Below are 21,337 nucleotides of genomic sequence, written 5' to 3'. Positions count from 1 at the left end.
CTAATTTTTTCATATTGTTATGTTTGTACAGTTAGAGGTATTATGCAAAATGGAATGGAGGAGCCAAATGTTACTTCCTCTCATGGTAACCCTAAATTATGCTTGCTCTCATGGTCTCTTTTTCCTTTCCCAGCTCTGGATTCTCTTTGTTCTTTCCCAGTAGAGGAATCCCAAGGAGGACTGATCCGTTTTGGCAGGTGCACAACCATGGTATGTGTAAGTTAGTGTTTCCTTCTCATTGAAATAGTGGGACGTAAATGTTTTCATTAATTGTTCTGAAGCTTCCTACCCAAAAGAACCCCATGTTATTATGTGCTTCCCAGTTCCTCCCATTCCAGTGAACTGAACAATGGTTCCAAATAACCTAGTCCTCCTTATGTGGCCGAGTCTCTTCTAGCCAGTGTTTATGTATTCACTGACCAGATTATTCTCTCCTATATGTTCAACTTAGTAATATTAAGAGCTATAATGGAGGAATGAAGAAATTAAGTCCTGTCAAGAAATGATTTGAGCTTCCCGTGTCAGGACTGTAGTTGCATGAGAGATGGAGATCCCATTTGGCCAAGCAGGGAAAGACTCTGACATTCTCACAGACGTGAGTTTTCTAGATACACGTGATAAAGCCCAGCAATGAACGATCTCTGGAGGCTGAGATCCAATGCTCTGTGAGGTTTTTGGAATTGAATAGCAATATGATTTAAGACTTGAAAATATATGGATCATGGTCCTTGGTAAGGGATTCCTGAATGATAAATATGACTATTTTATTGCTGACTAGGATGCGATGAATTTTAATGACTTTGATATAATTCTGGATCATCCTACATTAGTATCCTCTAACTCATGAACCACAGAAGTACTAAGTCGGATTGCTAGTGGCCATAAGAGAGAGTAAAATCATGTCTTAAATTAACAGAGAGCAAGAGCAGAAAAGACCTTAGATATGTTGTCCAACTTAATGTATAAAATCATAATCATCTAAACATGATTAATTCTATTATACCATAAGTTAGAGTGCTATGCAGCCATTCAAAATATTTGTCAAAATAATGAAACTACATATGATAGAATTTAACAAAGAATTTGAGTATTTAAGATATTCTTTTGTTTCTTTTTAAATGCTGTTTTTCTATCTGTTATGACAAACTCTAAGTTTCAATTGGAGAATTTTATCCTTTTACATTTAACGTAATTATTGACAGTTAGATTTAGGTCATCCGTTTTACTATATGTTTTCTTTTTTTCCCTTTGGCTTTTGTTCCCCTTTCTCTTTTTTTCTTCTTTGGGGTTAATAATATTTATTTAAAATTCCATTTTAACTTGCTTTTTCTATATGTGCCTATTTTTAGTGGTCAGTGTCTGTATTTAAATATATATATGTATATATATATGTATTTATATATATATAATTATTTTATTGGATCATATTGGCTTTCAACCTTGTATACATTTCAAGTGTCTATCATTATATTTCAGTTTCTCTTTAGACTGCATTGTGTTCATCACCAATAATTCAGTTTTTATCCATCACCATACATATGTGGCTTTACCATTTCATCCTCCCTCATCCCTTTTTCCTCTGGTAACCACTAATCTATTCTCATTTATGTGTTTGCTTATATTCCACATAGGAGTGAAATCATACAGTATTTCTTTCTCTGTCTGACTTATTTTGCTCAAGATCCATCCATGTTGTCTCACATGGGAGGAGTTTGTCTGTTTTTATGGGTGATTAGTATTCCATTGTATATATATATACAACACCTTCTTATCCATTTGTCTCTTGATGGGCACCTAGGTTGCTTCCACATCTTGCCTATTGTGAATAATGCTGTGGTGAGCATACGGGTGCATATATCTTTTTGAATTAGTGATTTCATGTTCTTTTGATAAATACCCAGTAGCAGAATGGCTGGATCATACAGTATTTCCGTTTTTAAGTTTTTGAGAAATTTGCATACTGTTTTCCATAGTGGTCACACCGGTTTGCATTCCCACCACCAGTTTATGAGCATTCCCTTTACTCCACATCCTCTCCAACGTTTGTTATTTTTTGTCTTGGTAATTATAGCCATTTGACTGGTCTGAGGTGATATCTCATTGTCGTTTTGATTTGCATTTCCCTGATGATTAGTGATGTCGAACATCTTTTCGTGTGCCTGTTGGCCATCTGGATATCGTCTTTGAAAAATGTCTGTTCGTATCCTCTGCCCATTTTTTTATTGGATTATTCTTTTTTCTTGTTAATGAGTTGTATGAGCTCTTTATATATTTTGGAAAGTAACGCCTTGTCAGATGTATGATTTGCAAATGTTTTCTTCCCATTGGTAGGTTGTCTTTTCGTTTTGCTGATGGTTTCCTTTGCATTGCAGAAGCTCTTTAGTCTGATGTAATCCCATTTCTTTATTTTGTCTTTTGATTCCCTTGCCTGTAGAGACATGGTATTCAGAAAGATACTACTAAGACCTACGTCAAATCTGTACTGCCTATATGTTCTTCTAAGAGTTTTATGGTTTCAGGTCTTACGTTCAAGTCTTTAATCAATTTAGAGTTAATTTTTGTGTATCATGTGAGACAATGGTCTACATTCATTCTTTTGCATGTGGCTGTCCAATTTTCCCAACACTATTAATTGAAGAGATTTTCCTTTCTTCATTGTGTGTTCTTGCCTTCTTTGTTGAAGATTAGCTGTCCCTTGATGTGTGGTTTTACTTCTGGGCTTTCAATTCTGTTCCATTGATCTGTATATCCGGGTTTTTTATGCCAGTACCATGCTGTTTTGACTACTACAGCTTTGTAGTATATTTTGAGTTCAGGGAGCATGATACATCCAAATATTGTTTCTTTTTTCCCCCCTCAGAATTGCTTTGGCTATTCAGTGTCATTTGTTTTTCCATATAAATTTTAAGATTCTTTTTTCTCTTTTCATGAAGAATGTCATTGGTATTCCATTCGGGTTTGCATTAAGTCTGTAGGTTGATCTGTAGATCAATCTGTAGATTGATTTAGGTAATATGGACATTTTAACTGTGTTTATTCTTCCAATGCGTGGGAATGGAATATCTTTCCATTTCTTTGTCTTCTTTGAGTTATTTCATTAATGTCATAGTTTTTGGAGTATATGGCATTCACCTCCTTGGTTAAATTTATTCCAAGTATTTTATTCTTTTTTGTTGCAGTTGTAAATGGGATTATAGTCTTGACTTCTCTTTCTGGTGGTCCATTACTAGTGTATAGGAATGCAACTGATTTTGTGTGTGTGAGGAAGACTGGCCTTGAGATAACGTATTTTGCCAATCTTCCTCTTTTATTTTCTCCCCAAAGCCCCAGTACATAGTTGTATATCCTAGTTGTAAATAGTTCTAGTTCTTCTATTTGGGATGCCACCACAGCATGGCCTGATGAGCGGTGTGTAGGTCCACGCCCAGGATCCCAACTGGCAAACTGCAGGCCCCCGTTATGGAGTGAAACGCAAATGATTTTTGAATGTTGATTTTGTACTCTGCAGCTTTACTGTATTCGTTGATTATTTCTAATAGTTTTTTGTTGGATTCTTTACAGTTTTCTGTATATAGAATCATGTCAACCACAAATAGTGACAGTTTTAATTCTTCCTTTCCTTTTTGGATACCTATTATTTCTTTTTCTTGCCTTACTTGTTTGGCTAAAATTCCCAGTACTATGTTGAAGAAGAGTGGCAAGAGTGGGCACCCTTGTCTTGTTCCTGTTCTCAGAGGAATGGCTTTCACTTTTTGACCATTGTGTGTGATGTTGGCGGTGGGTTGGTCATATATGGCCTTTGTAATGTTGAGGTACTTTCCCTCTATACCCATTTTATTGAGAGTTTTTATCATAAATGGATATTGGAAATTGTCAGATGTTTTCTCTCCATCTATTGATATGATCATGTGATTTTCATTCTTCATTTTGTTAATGTGGTACATCACATTGATGGATATGCTAATGTTGAACCATTTCAGCACCCCTACAGTAAATCCCACCTGATTGTGGTCTATGATCCAATTAATGTATTGTTGTATTCAATTTCCTAATATTTTGTTGAGTACTTTTGCGTCTATGTTCATCACTGATATTGGCCTGTAATTTTCCTTTTTTGTGTCATCCTTGTCTGGTTTTCATATCAGGATAATGTTTGCCTCAGAAAATGAATGCAGAAGTGTCCCATCCTCCCAATTTTTCAGAATAGTTTGAGAAGCATAGGAATTAAATCTTCTTTGAATGTTTGTTAGAATTCACCAGAGAAGCTGTATGGTCCTGGACTTTTTCTTTGGGAGGCTTTTGATAACAGTTTCAATCTCTGCTTGTGATTGGTGTATTCAGATTCTTTATTTCTTCATGATTCAGTTTTCAGAGGTCATATGGTTCTAAGAATTTATCCATTTCTTCCAGGCTATTCAGTCTGTTGACATATAGTGTTTCATAGTATTCTTCTGTAATCCAATGTGTTTCTGCAGTGTCCATTGTAGTTACTGCTCTGTAATTTCTGATTGTATTTATTCGAGTCTTCTTTTTTTCTGAATCTGGCTGAGATATTGTCAATTTTGTTTATCTTCTCAGAGAACCACTTCTTAGTTTCATTGATCCTTTCTATTGTTTATCTACTTCCTGTTTCATTTATTTCTGCTCTGATTTCATTATTTCCTTCCTTTTCCGGACGTTGGGCTTTGTTTATTCTTTTTCTAGGTCTTCCAGGTATAGTGAGGCTGGTCTATTTGAGACCCCCCTGGCTTTCTGTTGGCTCCCATAGGCTTGGATGCTGCTGCCCCATCATGACCGGTGATGCTTATCCTGGGTTGTCTGAAGGTGCTCACTGCACTGCTGCCAGGGGTGCTGGGTTCACAGGTGTCACTATCCCTGCCAGGGACCTGGAGAACTATATGTATCTCCTGCTGCTGCTGAGCTGGTGTTGGGGGGTGCCACCAGTGGGGGCTAGGTCACCAGATCTGCTGTGTTTCCTGAAGCCTCTGGTCACAGGTTCCACCTGCCACTGCTGGGGCAAAGGGGCTATTTCTTCTGCCCCCACCCCGTTTGCTCACAGTTGTGTGGGCCAGGCCACCTCCACTGTGCCAGCAGTCACACAGGCCAGGCTGGGCTGTCCTCACCACTTGTGCAAGCCACTGTGTGAGGATCCACAACCTGGATTGCTGCCACTCAGGGAGGGTGGTGGGGGCTTCTCCCCTAGTTCCACTGCTTACTGGGGGTTGAGTCCACCCACCTTCAGATGTATAGACGCATGGATCTCTTAGGCATCCTCTAGTGCTGTATAGGAAATCCTCTCTTGGTCAGTGCATGTCCATTTGGCTGTAACTTAGAGGGGAGTGACAAGGGGGAAAATTCCACCATGAGGCTGATGTCACTCATGTTGTCTCACCTTTTTTGAACTTTCCAAAAAACCAGTTTAAAAAAAATTATTGTGGTCTAACTAGTTTATAACATTGTGAAATTTCAGTTGTACATCAGTATTTATCAAACACCATATCGATATGCCACCTCACCCCTTGTACCCACTCTCCTGCTGCCACAGTAACCACTAAATTGTTCTCTTTGTCCATAAGTTTGTTTATACTCCACATATGAGTGAAATCATATGTTCTTTTCTCTCTCTGTGTGGCTTATTTCTCTCAACATGATGCCCTCAAGTTCCACCAATGTGGTTGTGAATGGGACGATTATGTGCTTTTTATGGTGGAGTAGTATTCCATTGTATATATATACCACATCATCTTTATCCAATCATCAGTCGTTGGGCACTTGGGTTGCTTCCACATCTTGGCTATTGTGAATAATGCTGCAATGAACTTAGAGGTGCATACATCTCTTATTGTTGATTTCAAGATCTTTGGATAAATACCCAGTAGTGGGATAGCCTGGTCATATGGTAATTCTATTTTTAACCTTTTGAGAAATCTCCATACTGTTTTCCAAAGTGGCTGCACAAGTTTGCGTTCCCACCACCAGTAGATGAGGGTTCCCTTTTCTGCACAACCTTTCCAACATTTGTTATTTTTTTGTCTTGGTGATTGTAACTGTTCTAACAGGCATAAGATGATATCTAACTGTAGCATTGATTTGTATCTCCCTCATGATTAGTGATGTTTAGCACCTTTTCATCTGCCTATTGACCATCTGTATATCTTCTTTGGAAAAATGTCTCTTCATATCCTCTGCCCACTTATTGATTGGGTCATTTATTCTTTCATAGTTCAGTTGCGTGAGCTCTTTATATATTGCAGAGATTAATCCCTTATCATATATATGATTTGCAAATATTTTCTCTCAGTTCCTGAGTTGTTTTCTCATTTAGATCTTGGTTTCTTCTGCCTTCCAGAAGCTCTTTAGTCTGAGGAAGTCCCGCTTGTTTATTGTTTCTTTTGTTTCCCTTGTCTGAGTGGACACTATGTTTGTAAAGATCCTTTTAAGGCTGATGACAAAGAGTGTACTGCCTATATTTTCTTCCAGAAGTTTTATAGTTTCTGGTCTTACATTCAAGTCTTTGATCCATTTTGGGTCTATTTTTGTCTATGGAGAAGGATAATGGTCTACTTTCATTATTTTAGATTTGGCTCTTTAGTTTTCTCAGCACCACTTATTGAAGTGGCTTTCCTTACTCCATTCTATGTTCTTGGTTCCTTTATTATTTATTTATTTATTTATTTGTTTTTGAGGAAAATTAGCCCTGAGCTAATGTCTGCTGCCAATTCTCCTCTTTTTGCTGAGGAAGGCTGGCCCTGAGCTAACGTCTGTGCCCATCCTGCTCTACTTTATATGTGGGATGCCTACCACAGCATGGCTTGCCAAGTGGTGCCATGTGCACACCCAGGATCCAAACTGGCCAACCCTGGGCCACCAAAGAGGAATGTGCAAACTTAGCCACAGCACCACCAGGCCAGCCCCTCTTGCTTCCTTTATTGAGGATTAGCTGTCCATGTATGTGTGGTTTTATTTCAGGGCTTTCAGTTCTGTTTCACTGACCTGTGTGCCTGTTTTTGTACTGGTACCATGCTGTTCTGATTACTACAGTTTTGTAATATGTTTTGAAATCCGGGATTTCGATGCCATCAGTTTTCTTGTTTCTCAGGACTGCTTTGGCTATTCTGGGTTTTTTGTTGCCCCATACGAATTTTAAGATTCTTTGTTCTATTTCTGTGAAGATTGTCATTGGGATTCTGATTGTGATTGCATTGAATCTGTGGATTGCTTTAGGTAGTATGGCCATTTTAACTATGTTTATTTTTCCAATCCGTGTACATGGACTATCTTTCCATTTCTTTATGTCATTATCGATTTCTTTCAGTAATGTCCTATAGTTTTCCTTGTATAGGTTTTACACATCTTTGGTTAAATTTATTCCTAGATATTTTAATCTTTTTGTTGAAATTGTAAATTGGGTTGTATTCTTGAGTTCTTGCTCTATTAGTTCATTATTAGAGTAGAGAAATGCCACTGATTTTTGTACGTTGACTTTGTATGCTACAACTTTGCTGTAGTTGTTGATTATTTCTAAGAGTTTTCCAATGGATTCTTTAGAGTTTTCTATACATTTTATGTATAGAAATCATGTCGTCTGCAAAGAGTGAAAGTTTCACTTCTTCAGTGCCTATTTGGATTCTTTTTATTTCTTTTTCCTGCCTAATTGCTCTGGCCAAAACCTCTGGTACTATGTTGAATAAGAGTGGAGAGAGTGGGCATCCTTGTCTTGTTCCTGTTATCAGTGGGATGGCTTTCAGTTTCCCCCACTGAGTATGATGTTGGCTGTGGGTTTGTCATATATGACCTTTATTGTGTGGGGATATTTTCCTTCTATACCCATTTGATTGAGAATTTTTATCATGAATGGATGCTGGATCTTGTCAAATGCTTTCTCTGCTTCTACAGAGATGATCATGTGGTTTTTCTTCCTCCTTTTGTGTTTATATGTTATATCACATTTACTGATTTGTGGATGTTGAAACATCCCTGTGTCCCTGGTATGAATACTACTTAATCATGGTGTATGATCTTTTTAATGTATTACTGTATTCAGTTTGCCAATATTTTGTTGAGGATTTTTGCATCTATGTTCATCAGCGATATTGACCTGTAATTTTCCTTCTTTGTATTGTTCTTGTCTGGTGGTGGGATCAGGGTGATGTTGGCCTCATAGAATGTGTTAGGGGAATTTCCATCTTCCTCAACTTTTTGGAATAGTTTGAGAAGAATAGGTAATAAATTGTCTTTGAATGTTTGGCAGGATTCTCCTGAGAAGCCGTCTGGTCCTGGACTTTTATTTTTGGAGAGGTTTTTGATTACTGTTTCAATCTCTTTACTTGTGATTGGTCTATTCAGATTCTCTGTTTATTCTTGATTCGGTTTTGGGAGGTTGTAAGAGTCTAAGAATTTATCCATTTCTTCTAGGTTGTCCAGTGTGTTAGCATATAGTTTTTCATAGTATTCTCATAATCTTTTGTATTTCTGTGCTATCCATTGAAATTTCTGCTCTTTCATTTCTAATTTTATGTATTTGAGCCTTCTTTCTTTTTTTCTTAGTCTCACTAAAGGTTTGTCAATTTTGTTCATCCTCTCAAAGAACCAGCTCCTTGTTTCATTGATCCTTTCACAGTCTTTTTTGTTTCTATTTCATTTATTTCTGCACTTAATTTTTATTATTTCCCTGCTTCTCCTGAGCTTGGGCTTTGTTTCTTCTTCTTTTTCTAATTCTGTTAGGTGTAGATTAAGATAGTTTATTTGAGCTTTTTCTTGTTTGTTAACGTGGTGCTGTGTTGCTATAAACTTCCCTCTTAGGACTGCTTTTACTGCATCTCATAAGAGTCAACATGGTGTTTCCATTTTTGTTTGCCTCTGAATATCTTTTGATCTCTTCCTTTATTTTTTTGATGACCCTTTGGTTGTTCAGTAGCATGTTGTCTAGTCTCCACATTTTTGGTTCCTCTCCCAGCTTTTTTCTTGTAGTTGATTTCTAGTTTCACGGCATTATGGTCAGAAACGATAGTAGATATCATTTCAATCTACCTAAATTTATTAAGGTTTGCCTTGTTTCCCAATATTTGCTCTATCCCTGAGAATGTTCTATGCGTTCTTGAGAAGAATGTGTATTCTGCTGTTTTGGGATGGAGGACTCTATATATGTCTACTATGTTCATCTCATCTAGTTTTTCATTTAAGTCCAGTATCTGTTTGTTGGCTTTTTGTCTAGATGATCCATCCACTGATGTAAGTGGAGTATTGTGGTCCCCTACTATTATTGTGTTGTTGGTAATATCTCCTTTTAGCTTTGTTAATAGTTGCTTTATGTACTTTGGTGCTCCTGTTGGGTGCAGACATGTTTATAAGTGTTATGTCTTCTTGGTGGTGAGTCCCCTTTATTATTATACACTGCCCCTTTCTGTCTCTCTTTATCAGTTTTATCTTGAAGTCTACTTTGTCTGATATAAGTATGGCATCACCTGCTTTCTTTGGTTTGCCATCAACTTGAAGTATTGTCTTCTATCTCTTCACTCTGAGCCTATGTTTGTCTCTAGAGCTGAGATATGTTTCCTGGAGGCAGCATATTGTTGGCATTTGTTCTTTAATCCATCTTGCCACTCTGTATCTTTTGATTGGAGAATTCAATCCATTTACATTTAGAGAGACTATTGATATATAGGGCTTAAAACTCCCATCTTCTCACACATTTCCTGGTTCTTCTGCATTTCCTTTGTTTCCTTCCTATGTATTTTGGACTACCAATTTGATTAGGTAGTTTTCTCTGTTGTTTTTCTTCTTTTCCTCCTCGTTTATTGTAAAGATGTCTGTTCTGATTATTTGTTATTGGTTACCCTTAAGTTCATATAAACAATCTCATAGTTGAGATAGTCCATTTTCTGACAGCCTCCTACTTCCTTAGACTATACTGATTCCATCCCTTTACTATTTCCCTTCTAAGTTATTTTGTCATATCTTTTTCCAACCTGTGTTGTGCATCTATGGATAAAAAGATGAGGTCATTTTTGTTTTGGTATTTTCTGTTTATATTATCCTTGACGTTAGAATTGTTTACTAACCTTATCTGATAGAGATCTGCCACTTCTTGATTATTGCCTGCCTATCATCTCCTTGCTCAGGGCTTTGTAGCGCCTTTCCTATTTCTTTTTTCAGATATGAGGGCCTGCTTGAGGATTTCTTGTAGGGGGGCACTTGTGGCAATGAACTCCCTTAGCTTTTGTTTATCTGGGCAAGTTTTTCTCTGTCATATCTGAAGGAGATTTTCATTGGATAGAGTATTCTTGGCTGGAAGTTTTGTCATTCAGGATTTTGAATAGATCATTCCACTCTCTCCTAGACTGTCAGGTTTCTGCTGAGAAATCCACTGAAAGCCTGATGGGGTTCCTTTGCAAGTTATTTTCTTCTGCCTTGCTGCCTTAGTATATTTTCTTTTCTTTTTTTTTTTTTTGAGGAAGACTAGCCCTGAGCTAACTACTGCCAATCCTCCTCTTTTTGCTAAGGAAGACTTGCCCTGAGCTAACATCGGTGACCATCTTCCTCTACTTTATATGTGGGACACCTGCCACAGCATGGCTTGCCACGTGGTGCCAGATCCACACCTTGAATCCGAACCAGTGAAACCTGGGCCGCCAAAATGGAACATGCAAACTTAACCACTGCACCACCGGGCCAGCCCTGGTTGTCTTTTCATTTTGATCCTTGTTCCCTTTTCCTTGCAGAAGCTCTTTAGTCTGATGAAGTCCCAGTTATTTCTTTTTTTCCCTTGCCTGAAGAGACATGGTATTCAAAAAGATCTTTGTAAGACCCATGTCAAAGAGTCTACTGCCTATATTTTGTTCTAACAGTTTTATAGTTTCATGTCTTACCTTCAAGTAGTTGATCCATTTTGAGTTAATTTTTGTTTATGGTGAAAGATAATGGTCTACTTTCATTCTTTTGCATATGGTTGTCCAGTTTTCCCAATGTCATTTATTGAAGAGTCTTTCCTTTCTACATTGTATGTTCTTAGCCCCCTTGTCAAAGATTAGCTGTCTGTAGATGTGTGGTTTTATTTCTGGGCTTTCTCTTCTGTTCCACTGATCTGTGTGCCTGTTTTCTTACCAGTACCATGCTGTTTTGATTACTATATTTTTGTAGTATATTTTGAAGTCAGGGATTGTGATGCCTCCAGCTTTGTTTTTTTTTTTTTTCCTCAGAATTGCTTTAGCTACTTGGGTTCTTTTGTTCCCCCATATGAATTTTAGGATTCTTTGTTCTATTTCCGTGAAGAATGTCATTGGGATTCTGATTGGGATTGCATTGAATCTGTAGCTCACTTTAGGTAGTATGGACATTCTAACTATGTTTATCCTTCCAATCCAAGTTCATGGAATATCTTTCCATTTCTTTATGTCATCATCAATTTCTTCCAGTAATGTCTTATAGTTTTCATTGTATAGGTCTTTTACCTCCTTGATTAAATTTACTGCTAGATATTTTATTCTTTTTGTTGCAATTGTAAATGGGATTGTATTCTTGAATTCTCTTAGTTCATTATTAGAGTATAGAAATGCAACTGATCTTTGTAAGTTGGTTTTGTACCCTGTATCTTTGCTGTAATTTTTTATTATTTCTAATAGACTTCCATCTCTGCTCTATTCTTGATCATTTCCTTCCTTCTGCTTGCTTTTGGTTTTGTTTGCTCCTCTTTTCTACCTTCAATTAGAACAATTAGGTATTTATTTAAAATAATTTTTTCTAATATAGGTGTTAAAGCTATAAATTTTCCTCTGCATCCTCGTTTACTTCTAATCTGTTGTGAGATGTTGTTTTTGTTTCATTCATTCAAATTATTTTTAGTTTCCATTGTGATTTCTTCTTTGACATATGGGCGGTTTAGAAGCATGTAGTTTAATTTCCAAACTTTGAGATTTTTCCCACATTTCTTTCTGTTGCTTTTTAATTCAATTATGTTGTGATAGGAGAACTTTACATTATTTCAGTTCTTTTAAATATATTGAGTCATTTTATAGCCTAGCATATGGTCTCTGCCTCTATTCTACACATGTGATGTCAATCAAATTGGCAGATAAGATTGTTCATATTCATTTTTTAATCTAGTTTTTCTCTCCATTATTGGGAATGCTGTGTGACAGTTAAAAAATTATTGACTCAGCTATAGTTTCATTCATTCTGGCTGCTCTGTAAATACATCTGTGCTCTTTAATCACACACTCATCCTTGGGTTATTTTATGGCAGAGTATCCCCTTGGCTCCTGTGTCACTCAGAGCATCTCCAGTGCCTGGTGCCAGCAGCTCACAGTAATCAGCAGTTTCCATGTGTGTCCTCCATTGCACAGGTTCGCACTTAAGTATCTCTGGTGAGATGCCCCACGGACAGCTTTACGCAGCACACTAGGAGGTGGGCTTCTTGAAGATCCATTACCATGGCTTACTCGCAGAGTCCTTTCAGTAAGTAAAGGCCTTGCCCTCTCCCACAAGGTCTGGATCTCAGTCCTGTCAAGTGGATCTCCCATGGGCTCTCAATCTCAGCCCTGTTTAGTGTTCCTTATATCTGTAGTCTTATACTCTGTAGCGTACTGTTTACTTACTTGCTAATCTCTCATTATTCTAATCCCCTTATGTAAGTATTAATTAATAGTTAGTCATTTATATTAACAGTTTCCTGTTCAAATTACTGTGAGGTTTCTCTTCCTTCATTGGACCCAGACTGAGAATGGCATATTAAAGACCCCAGCTATTGTTGACAATTTGTTTATATCTTCTTTAATTCTGCCAGACTTGCTTCATATATTTTGTTGCTCAGCTGTCAAATATGTTTATGTCTATAATTGTTAAATATTTATGTAAGTTTCCCTTTTCCTCCTTATAAAATATTCCTTTTTGTCTCTAGTGACATTTTTTGCATCAAACAGTATTTTGCCTGATATTGATATAGCCACTCCAGCTATTTTGTTACTATTTGCATGGTGTACTTTACTATGATTTACTTTGAACCTATTTGTCTATTTGAATTTAAAGTTTGTCTCTTGTAAACAGCATACAGTTGTATATTGTTTTGTTTTGAGACTGACAATCTTTGCTTTTTTTTTTTACCCCGAGGACGATTGGCCCTGAGCTAACATCTGTTGCCAATCTTCCTCTTTTTGCTTGAAGAAGATTGTTGCTGAGCTAACATCTGTGCCAATCTTGCTCTGCTTTAGTGGGAATGCTGCTGCAGTGTGGCCTGATGAGAGCTGATAGCTCCCACCTGAGATCAGAACCTGCAAACCTTGGGTGACCGAAGCAGAGCACATGAACTTAACCACTGTGCCACAGAGCTGGCCCCAACCATCTCAGCTTTCAATTGGAGTACTTCATACATTTCAAATTTAATTCAATTATTGATATTGTTAACTTTTTATCTCCCATTTTGCTGTTTCCTATGTCTTATGTGTTTTTGTGCCTTTTTTACTGCTTTTTCATATCAAATATATTTTTTTCTAGAGAAACATTTTACTGGTTGTCTTAATAGCCTGAATTATTTTCTTAGTAGTTACTCAAGGGAAGACAATATACATCTTAACATAATACTCTTCAGATTAATATTTACTTCCAGTAAGGTTTAGAAACTGTTTCGATATAGCTCCATTCTTCCCTGTCTTTGTGCAATTTTCATATATTACATATTTATATAGGTCCAATATTACAGTTTTTTCATCGTTTTGTGCAATCATCTTTACAATCAGTTGAAAGAAAGAGAAAAATGCATTTTCAATGTCATCTGGCCTGCATTGTTTCTGAAGAGAAGTCAGCTGTCAGTTGCTTGTGGTTCCCTTGTACATAATGAGTCCTCTTTCTCTTGCTTCTTGCAAGATTTTCTACTTGTCTTTGGCATTCAGTAGCTTGACTATGATGTGTTTATATGTGAATTTCCTTTTGTTTATCCTACTTGAAGTTTGTTGACCTTCTTGGATTTGTAGATTGGTTTTTCCTCATTTGGGGAAATGTGGGGCCATTATTTCTTCAAAGAACTCTTCTGTCCTTTTCTCTACTCTCCTTCAAAGTAACTATTATACTCCTGGAACTTCTGTCGTGTATGCTTGCTATGCTTGATTGTTTTCCCAGCAGGTTGTGACATTCTGTTAATTTTTATTCCTTTTATCTTTGTTTCTTCAGACTGGATAATCTCCATTGACCTATCAGCAGGTTCACAAAATCTTCCTTCTGACAACTCAATTTGCTGTTGAGCTTCTCTTTGGAACTTTTCATTTGAGATATTCAACACTTTATATCTTGAATTTCTATTATGTTTTTAAAAAGTAATCTCTCTTTATTGATTCTCTATTTGATGAGCCATTGTACACATTATTTTAGTTCATCAAATATGGTTTCATTTCGATCTTTGAATATATTTGTAGTAGCTCCTTTTAAGTATTTTTTTCCTGAGTCCACTATCTTCACCTCCCCCAGAAACAGTTTCTGTTGACTTTTCCCCATGTATGGTTCACACTTTCCCATTTCTTTGCAGTTCCCATTTTTTATTGTTGACAACTGGACATGTTAGATAATATATTGCACCAACTCTGGATTTAGATCTACTACTCCCCCAGGAACTGATATTGTTTTTTGTGTACTGACTTGGCTAATTCTGTAATCTGTCTCCTTTGCAACGTGGAGATGCTGATGTCTCCAACCACTTTATTGTTATTTTTTAAATTCTTTTTTTCCTTTAAGCCTGGCTTCACAGCGTCACTTCTGGGTCAGCATAGCTTAGTGGTCAGCCAATGAATGCTCAGATGTTGTCCATAAGCCCCTTGATTAGGTGAGCCTTCTACCCCTTGGCAATGGCTCTGAGTGTTGGTTGGGAAACACATTAAAATCCCTGGCTTTTACCAGACAGAAAAAGACAAACACCATATGATTTCACTCATAAGTGGAAGATAAACTAACACACAAAGAGAACAGTTTAGTGTTACCAGAGGCGAAGGGTGTTGGGGGGTAGGGACAAGGGATGAAGGGGCACATTTATATAGTGACTGACAAACAATAATGTACAACTGACATTTCACAATGATATAAATTATTATGACCTCAATAAAATAAAACAAACAAATCCTTGGCTTTTTACTTTCTGCAGGGCCTTCTCCTGTCACCTCTTTGCATACTCAAGGCCTCATATTCAGCCAGAGATGAACAGATGGCTAGGGTTCTCACAACTTTATGCATAAACCAACCTTCCGGACCACCACGAATATGTCAAATCTTATTAAGAACTTCTCTGGCTTTCTCATTTCCAGAATTGTCTTAACCTCTGGTTAGTCTCATGATATTGCACCCTCAGACCGTCTGTGTTGGCTATCCATCCCCAGTTGTTTGCACTGAGGTTCACATTCCTTTTGCACAACACCTCCAGGCATGGGGTTTTTTCAGACTCCATTCCAACTCATGTCAGTCTCCCAGAGCTCAATGCTGCTGGTTTTCAGAGCTTGTTCAACTCTGGTAAAACAAAGCCAGAGGCAGATGGGAGCATCCCTAGGCTAAAACTCTGGACACTCCCATTGTCCCTTCCTGGAGTTCAGTAGTTTTGCTTGAATAAATGCTTCTTGATTCATTTATGTGTTTGCTCAATTTCCACAGAGTGAAAGTAATTGTTTTAATAACGTTATTCAGTTTCATCGTTGCTTTGTGGGGAAAATTGCCAAGCTCCTCATTACACCATTCTGAGGGTCCCACTCAGTTATCTTTTTACTAATTTAAAAAATAAGAAAGAAATATACTTACACACATTTTTATCATGTCTTGTGTAGATCTAAGTTTTCATCTGATTTTATTTTCTATCTGTCTGGGGGACTTTAACATTTTTATAGTGCAGGTATGCTGTTAAATCAATTCTTTCATTTCTTATGTCTGTGAGAAAATTGGACATACACTAATTTTTACTTTTTTACGAAAATATTTTACTTTACATAGAATTCAAGGAAATATTTTTCTTTTCAGCACTGCAGAAGGAGTTTGCTCAATTGCCTTCTACCTTCTTGTTTCCAAATAGAAATCTGATTTTATTCTTGTTTTTGTTCTTTATATAATGAGTCTCCTTTCTCTGCTGACTTCCTCTTTACTTCATCACTGTTTCAAAATCATGGGTTATGATCAGCCTTGGTTTATATTTCTACATTCCTATGATTACAGTTCACTGAGTTTTAATTTTAGGTCTATAATTTTCATCAATTTTGGAAAATTGTTTACCATATTCTTCAAATAATTTTTCAGTCCCCTCCTCTTTCTTCATTCTTTGGGAGCTTTAATGACAATATTAGTTCACTTAAAGTTGTCTCACAGCTCACTGATAAGTTTACAGTCTTTTCATTCTGTTTCTTTTTGATTAGTATACCTTCAACCTCAATAATCTTTCCTCTGCAGTACCTAATCAGTTGTTAATTTCCCCAATGTAGTTTACATTTCAGGCATTGTAGTTTTCATTTCCATATGTTTAATTTGGGTTTTTAAAAATCTCCCATGACTCTCTTAACATGCTCATATTTTGCTCTACCTTTGTCACCATATGAAACATAGGTATAACTATTTTAATAACCTGTCTACTAATTCTATATCTGAGTCAGTTTTGAATATTGATTTTTCTCCTGATTGTGTATCACATTTTCCTGCTTCTTTGCAGGTGGTATAACTTGGAAAGTGTTTGATCCTTTCAAGGTGCATTTTGAAGCTTTGTTAGGCAAGACCAGAATAGCTTTTAAAAAGTTAAGGGCTTTTTTATGTCATAGGTCTAATTTTTCCTCTCTATTAAGCCAGTCTCCTTTTGCGTACTTTACCCAATATTCCATATATTATGGAGTTTTTCCACTGTGGCTATTGGTTCATTACGTTTGGAGAAATAATAGGGTTCACCTTGACTGTTTATGCAGTCAGGGATCTTAGTCTTGAGCAGTTGACTAATGTCTGAACACTGTCATTTCACACATATTTTTATATTTTTAAGTTGTTTGAGGTGAAAGAGTGCCTGCTATCCTTGTTACTCTATCATAGGGGAGGAAGGGTCTGAAACTATAACTTAACCCATCTCAATCACGTATTTGTAAGAAGGAAATAAAGGAAAGATATTTAGGGGCCTCCATCGCAAGGTCACCAACACCTAGGCCCTGACTGAGAAATATTTGGTTGATAAGCTAGATCCAAAACATTCACTTTTTGTGATTACACTTTGTGTGTGTGTGTCAGGCAAAAACATGGAAACTGCAGGAATTATCTAAAATCGTCCAGTTATCATAATCACAGGGGAAATACGGTAAGAAATGAGAATATGAGTAAGTATAAACATAAAAATGGTAATAACAAAATGTAAGTCAACATTTTTCCAACTTACTATTTTTAAACAATATTTTTGCATATTGTTTCTACTAGACAAGAATTAAGATGCTTTCAAATATCTGACAAAGATTTATGATTTTAACCATATGCTTTACAGTACTCAATTAATTTTGCAAATGATTAAATGTGTGGCAGTATTTAATTAGTTAAATCCATAAAATTCTCTTTATTTATGTAAAATGTAGGTATTCAGAATATTCCTATGTGATAGAAAGTTTTATGATGATAGAAAACTTCTTTATCTGTAAAGTCCGATACACATGGCTAGTGAACACTTTGTTATGGCTAGTACCCGTGAAGGATTCAATTTTTAATTTTATTTAATTTTAATCAATTAAATTTAAATAGCCACAAGTAGCTAGTGGCTATTGTATCTGACAGTGCAAATCTAGAGGGATGTTGATAGTTTAATGAAATGACAATTATTTGACAAATTATAACTTTAGGCATGATACATTAAACAAATAAAACCATTAGTGGATATTTCTCACCCTGCTTTAAAACCTTCACACATTAAAGAATCTGCACTATTGTTAAGTTTGCTGGTAAGTATCGAAACACGGCTAAGTAGCCACATGGCATTTTATACTCTCGTAGACTGGCCCTGAGCTCCAGCATACTATTGGCCAAGAACACATGATACCTGATTTTCACTGAGGGGCTCATTTAGAGATGCTCCTTTTATGTGGGACCCAGCGGTACTACCAGGATGAGAAGTGCTCAAAGGAATTGGGCTGGGGCAGGTACCCAGGTAATCTGTTGGCTTCAAACAAAGTAGAAATGGAAACACTAGTCTGTCAGATGAATTTGGGAAAGTGGTTAACACTCTAATATTAAAATCGCAAGAAAGGAAATGAAATGAAAAAACAGAGCCATATGGGTTTGCAATCAAGTTGAACGTTTTTTTTTTTTTTATTTTTTGGTGAGGAAGATTGGCCCTGAGCTATCATCTGTTGCCAATCTTCCTCTTTCTGCTTGAGGAAGTTTGTTGCTGAGTGAATACCTGTGCCAATCTTCCTCTATTTTGTATGTGGGATGCTCACCACAGCATGCTGTGATGAGCAGTGTATAGGTCCATACCCAGGATCTGAACCTGTGAATTCTGGGCCACAAAAGTGGAGCATGCAAGCTTAACCACCAGGCCTGCACCTCTAACTTTTAATGGACATGTAATGGCGATAACAAAAATTTAAGACTATTAAATTCTTAATTTTGAGTATTAATGTATGAAATCAATATTAATACCAATTTTGAATATTTGTACAAAACTTATGAATAAAATATTCACAAGAAAAACTGAGCAGTTTTTCAAGAGAATAATATGCCATGGCCAAGCATGTTATACTCTGCCTCAAGTGTTATATGCGGTTTTATTCATTGTTATATGCGGTTTTATTGCACGGTCCTCCTCAGCTGTCTGGCTATTCGGTGTCTGGTTATTAAGGAATTCTTAATCCCCTAAATATGCCAGCTACCTTGTCACTAACGTATATTTAGGAAGACCAAAGCTGCTCTCTACTTTGTGTCCACTTGGTGAGTGAAAGCCAAGGGGGAGGGAAGAAGCCCAAGGCAGAGAGCCTCGAGCACCACCGCAGTGCATCCCCCTGAGTGACATTCATTCAGGAATTCCTCTACTGCCGTTAACTGAGGATCAGCAGTTTTTTTCATAAAGGGCCAGATAATAAATATTTTTGTAGTTACTCAGCTCTGCTGTTGTAGCTGGAAAGCAGCCATCGACAATATATAAACGAATGGGTGTGGCTGTATTCCAATCAAATTCTCTTACCCCTTGGTTTAAATTAATAGATAAAAAGCTCTCAGAGATCTCCTGAGTTTGTGTCTGCCAGGTGTAAGAATTTTGGAGGGGAAGTGGTGGAAGAATGAATTTTTAAAATTTCTTTAAAAAAGGACTAAATGCATAAAGCAAAAATAATAATGATGCATTGTATGATGTACATTATAGGCAGAAGTGAGCTTATGATGAAAATAATCCAAAGGATAGGCAGGCGAAAGGTAAATATACTGTTGACTTAGTGTGATCAGTTCTCAATATATACAAATATTGAATCAATATGTTGTACACCTGAAACTAATATAATGTGATGTTGCTGACGAAATGAAGAAAGTTGGGGCCCCCAAAAAGAGACGGACACCGGTGTCGACAGTGGAAGAAAAAAAGCCCCGTCTGGCACGGGCTGTTTATATTTATATCCCCCTAGACAAAGCCGGCAACTAGCCAAAGGCGGTGACTCATCATACATGCTTCTACGCAAGCACGCTCACGTGCTTACAATGCTGTGTTTGTTTCCCATCCCTAGGCTGAATTCCAGGATCTGAGAACACTCCTGTTTGCAGGCAATGTTCTCCCCGGAAGGGCCATAAGAGGAATGGGCAGAACATCCTGTTTGCAAGCCAGCTCAGCCGCAACTCAGCTCCATGAAATGTCCTGTATGCAAGCACATTCATGTTCTTAGGCCAGATCTCCTTCAATGTTATATGTCTATTATATCAAAATTTTAAATAAACGAATCCAAGTGTATACTTTAAATATGTGCTGTGTTCTATATCAATACAGATGTTATTAAAAACATGGTATTACAGTTTTATATAAAGATCGATGTAATATATATGACAGCTGCAATATAGAAGATGGGGCTATAAATTGCAAGGTTCTTACACTTGACGAGTAAGAGCAGAGTTCAATATTAACTCTAAGTAGATTCTGAATAGTTAAGAATATATATTATAATACAGACCGTGACCACTAAAAATGATCACAAAGTATAGCAAAGAAGCAAATTAACATGGAATTTTAAATAAATACTTAATTAACCCAAGAAGACAAAATAGAGCAATATGGGAACAAAAGCCAGATGGAAAAGACAGAAAATAATAAAATGGGTGACCTTAATCTAACTGTATCAATGATTACATTAAATGTAAATGGGCTAAACACTCCAAATGAAAGAAAGACATTGTCACAAGGGACAGAAAAATAAGAGGGTTTGATAAACTAAGGGATGTCTTCAATCCTCAAGTTCTTTATGTTAAATCCTATGCCACATAGTTTTCTTATTTTAACAAATATTTTGAATGGCTGCATAGCTCTCAAACTTACAGTTATAACAGATGTAATCATCTCCAGATGACTAGGTTTCTATACACTAGGTTGGACAACATATCTAAGGTCTTTTCTGTTCTTCATCTCTGATAACTTAAAAAGCTTATGTTTTTATTCTCTTTTATGGCCATTAACAATCCTTCACTGAACATTTTTGCGGTTCCTGATTTAGAGAATACTCGATGTATGATGATGCAGAATTATACCAAGGTCATTCAATTTCAGCACATCCTAGTCAATAATAAAATATTCATTGTACTCATCATTCAGAAATTCCTTACCAAGAACCATGATCCATATATTACAATCACTAATTCATATTGCTATTCAATTCCAAAAACCTCACAGAGCATTGGATCTCAGCCTCCAGAGACCGTTCATTGCTGGGCTTTATCACATGTATCTAGAAAACTCATGTCTGTGAGAATGTCAGTCTTTCCCTGCTTGGCCAAATGGGATCTCCATCTCTCATGCAACTACAGTCCTGACATGGGAAGCTCAAGTCATTTCTTTATAGGACTTAATTTCTTCCTTCCTCCATTATAGCTCTTAATATTACTAAGTTGAGCACATAGGAGAGAATAATCTGGTCAGTGAATACGTAAACACTGGCTAGAAGAGACTGGGCTAGAAGAGATACGAGTATCTTCAATACTCAGTTTTTGACAACCAAAACCAGAAACACAAAAATCTAACAGGGAACAGGTTAATTAATTTGGTCCTGCTATGTGATGGCATGTACAGGATTATTAATCACGATGATACTGGTCCCAGTGTAAAGTACGCACTCATAACTGGGGAAAGGTATCCAGTTGAAACTTAAGACATAGATTCTGTTCTCAGATT

General features: G+C 36.8%; 1 protein-coding gene across 8 annotated transcripts in view; it reads left to right on the top strand.

The window, feature by feature from the left end:
* LOC123283936 (serine/threonine-protein phosphatase 2A regulatory subunit B'' subunit beta-like) overlaps positions 1 to 19,956 on the top strand; it is an 84,973-nt gene extending 65,017 nt beyond the window's left edge. For 2 of the 8 annotated variants that reach the window (XM_070506490.1, XM_070506485.1), the window contains 2 exons: positions 134 to 210; positions 12,342 to 17,271. In XM_070506490.1, the coding sequence (XP_070362591.1) occupies positions 134 to 163 (30 nt within the window). In that variant the 3' untranslated portion in view covers positions 164 to 210; positions 12,342 to 17,271. Of the gene's footprint in view, positions 1 to 133; positions 17,272 to 19,688 lie in introns of those variants that run through there. The other 6 variants (XM_070506489.1, XM_070506484.1, XM_070506492.1 and 3 more) reach the window with 5 other exon arrangements.
* The last annotated feature ends 1,381 nt before the right edge of the window (positions 19,957 to 21,337 follow it).

This window comes from Equus asinus, chromosome 3, assembly GCF_041296235.1.
Source record: "Equus asinus isolate D_3611 breed Donkey chromosome 3, EquAss-T2T_v2, whole genome shotgun sequence".
Taxonomy (NCBI): Eukaryota; Metazoa; Chordata; class Mammalia; order Perissodactyla; family Equidae; genus Equus; species Equus asinus.
Note: the sequence above shows the minus strand (reverse complement) of the source record. Positions and strands in the feature narration are given on the sequence as shown.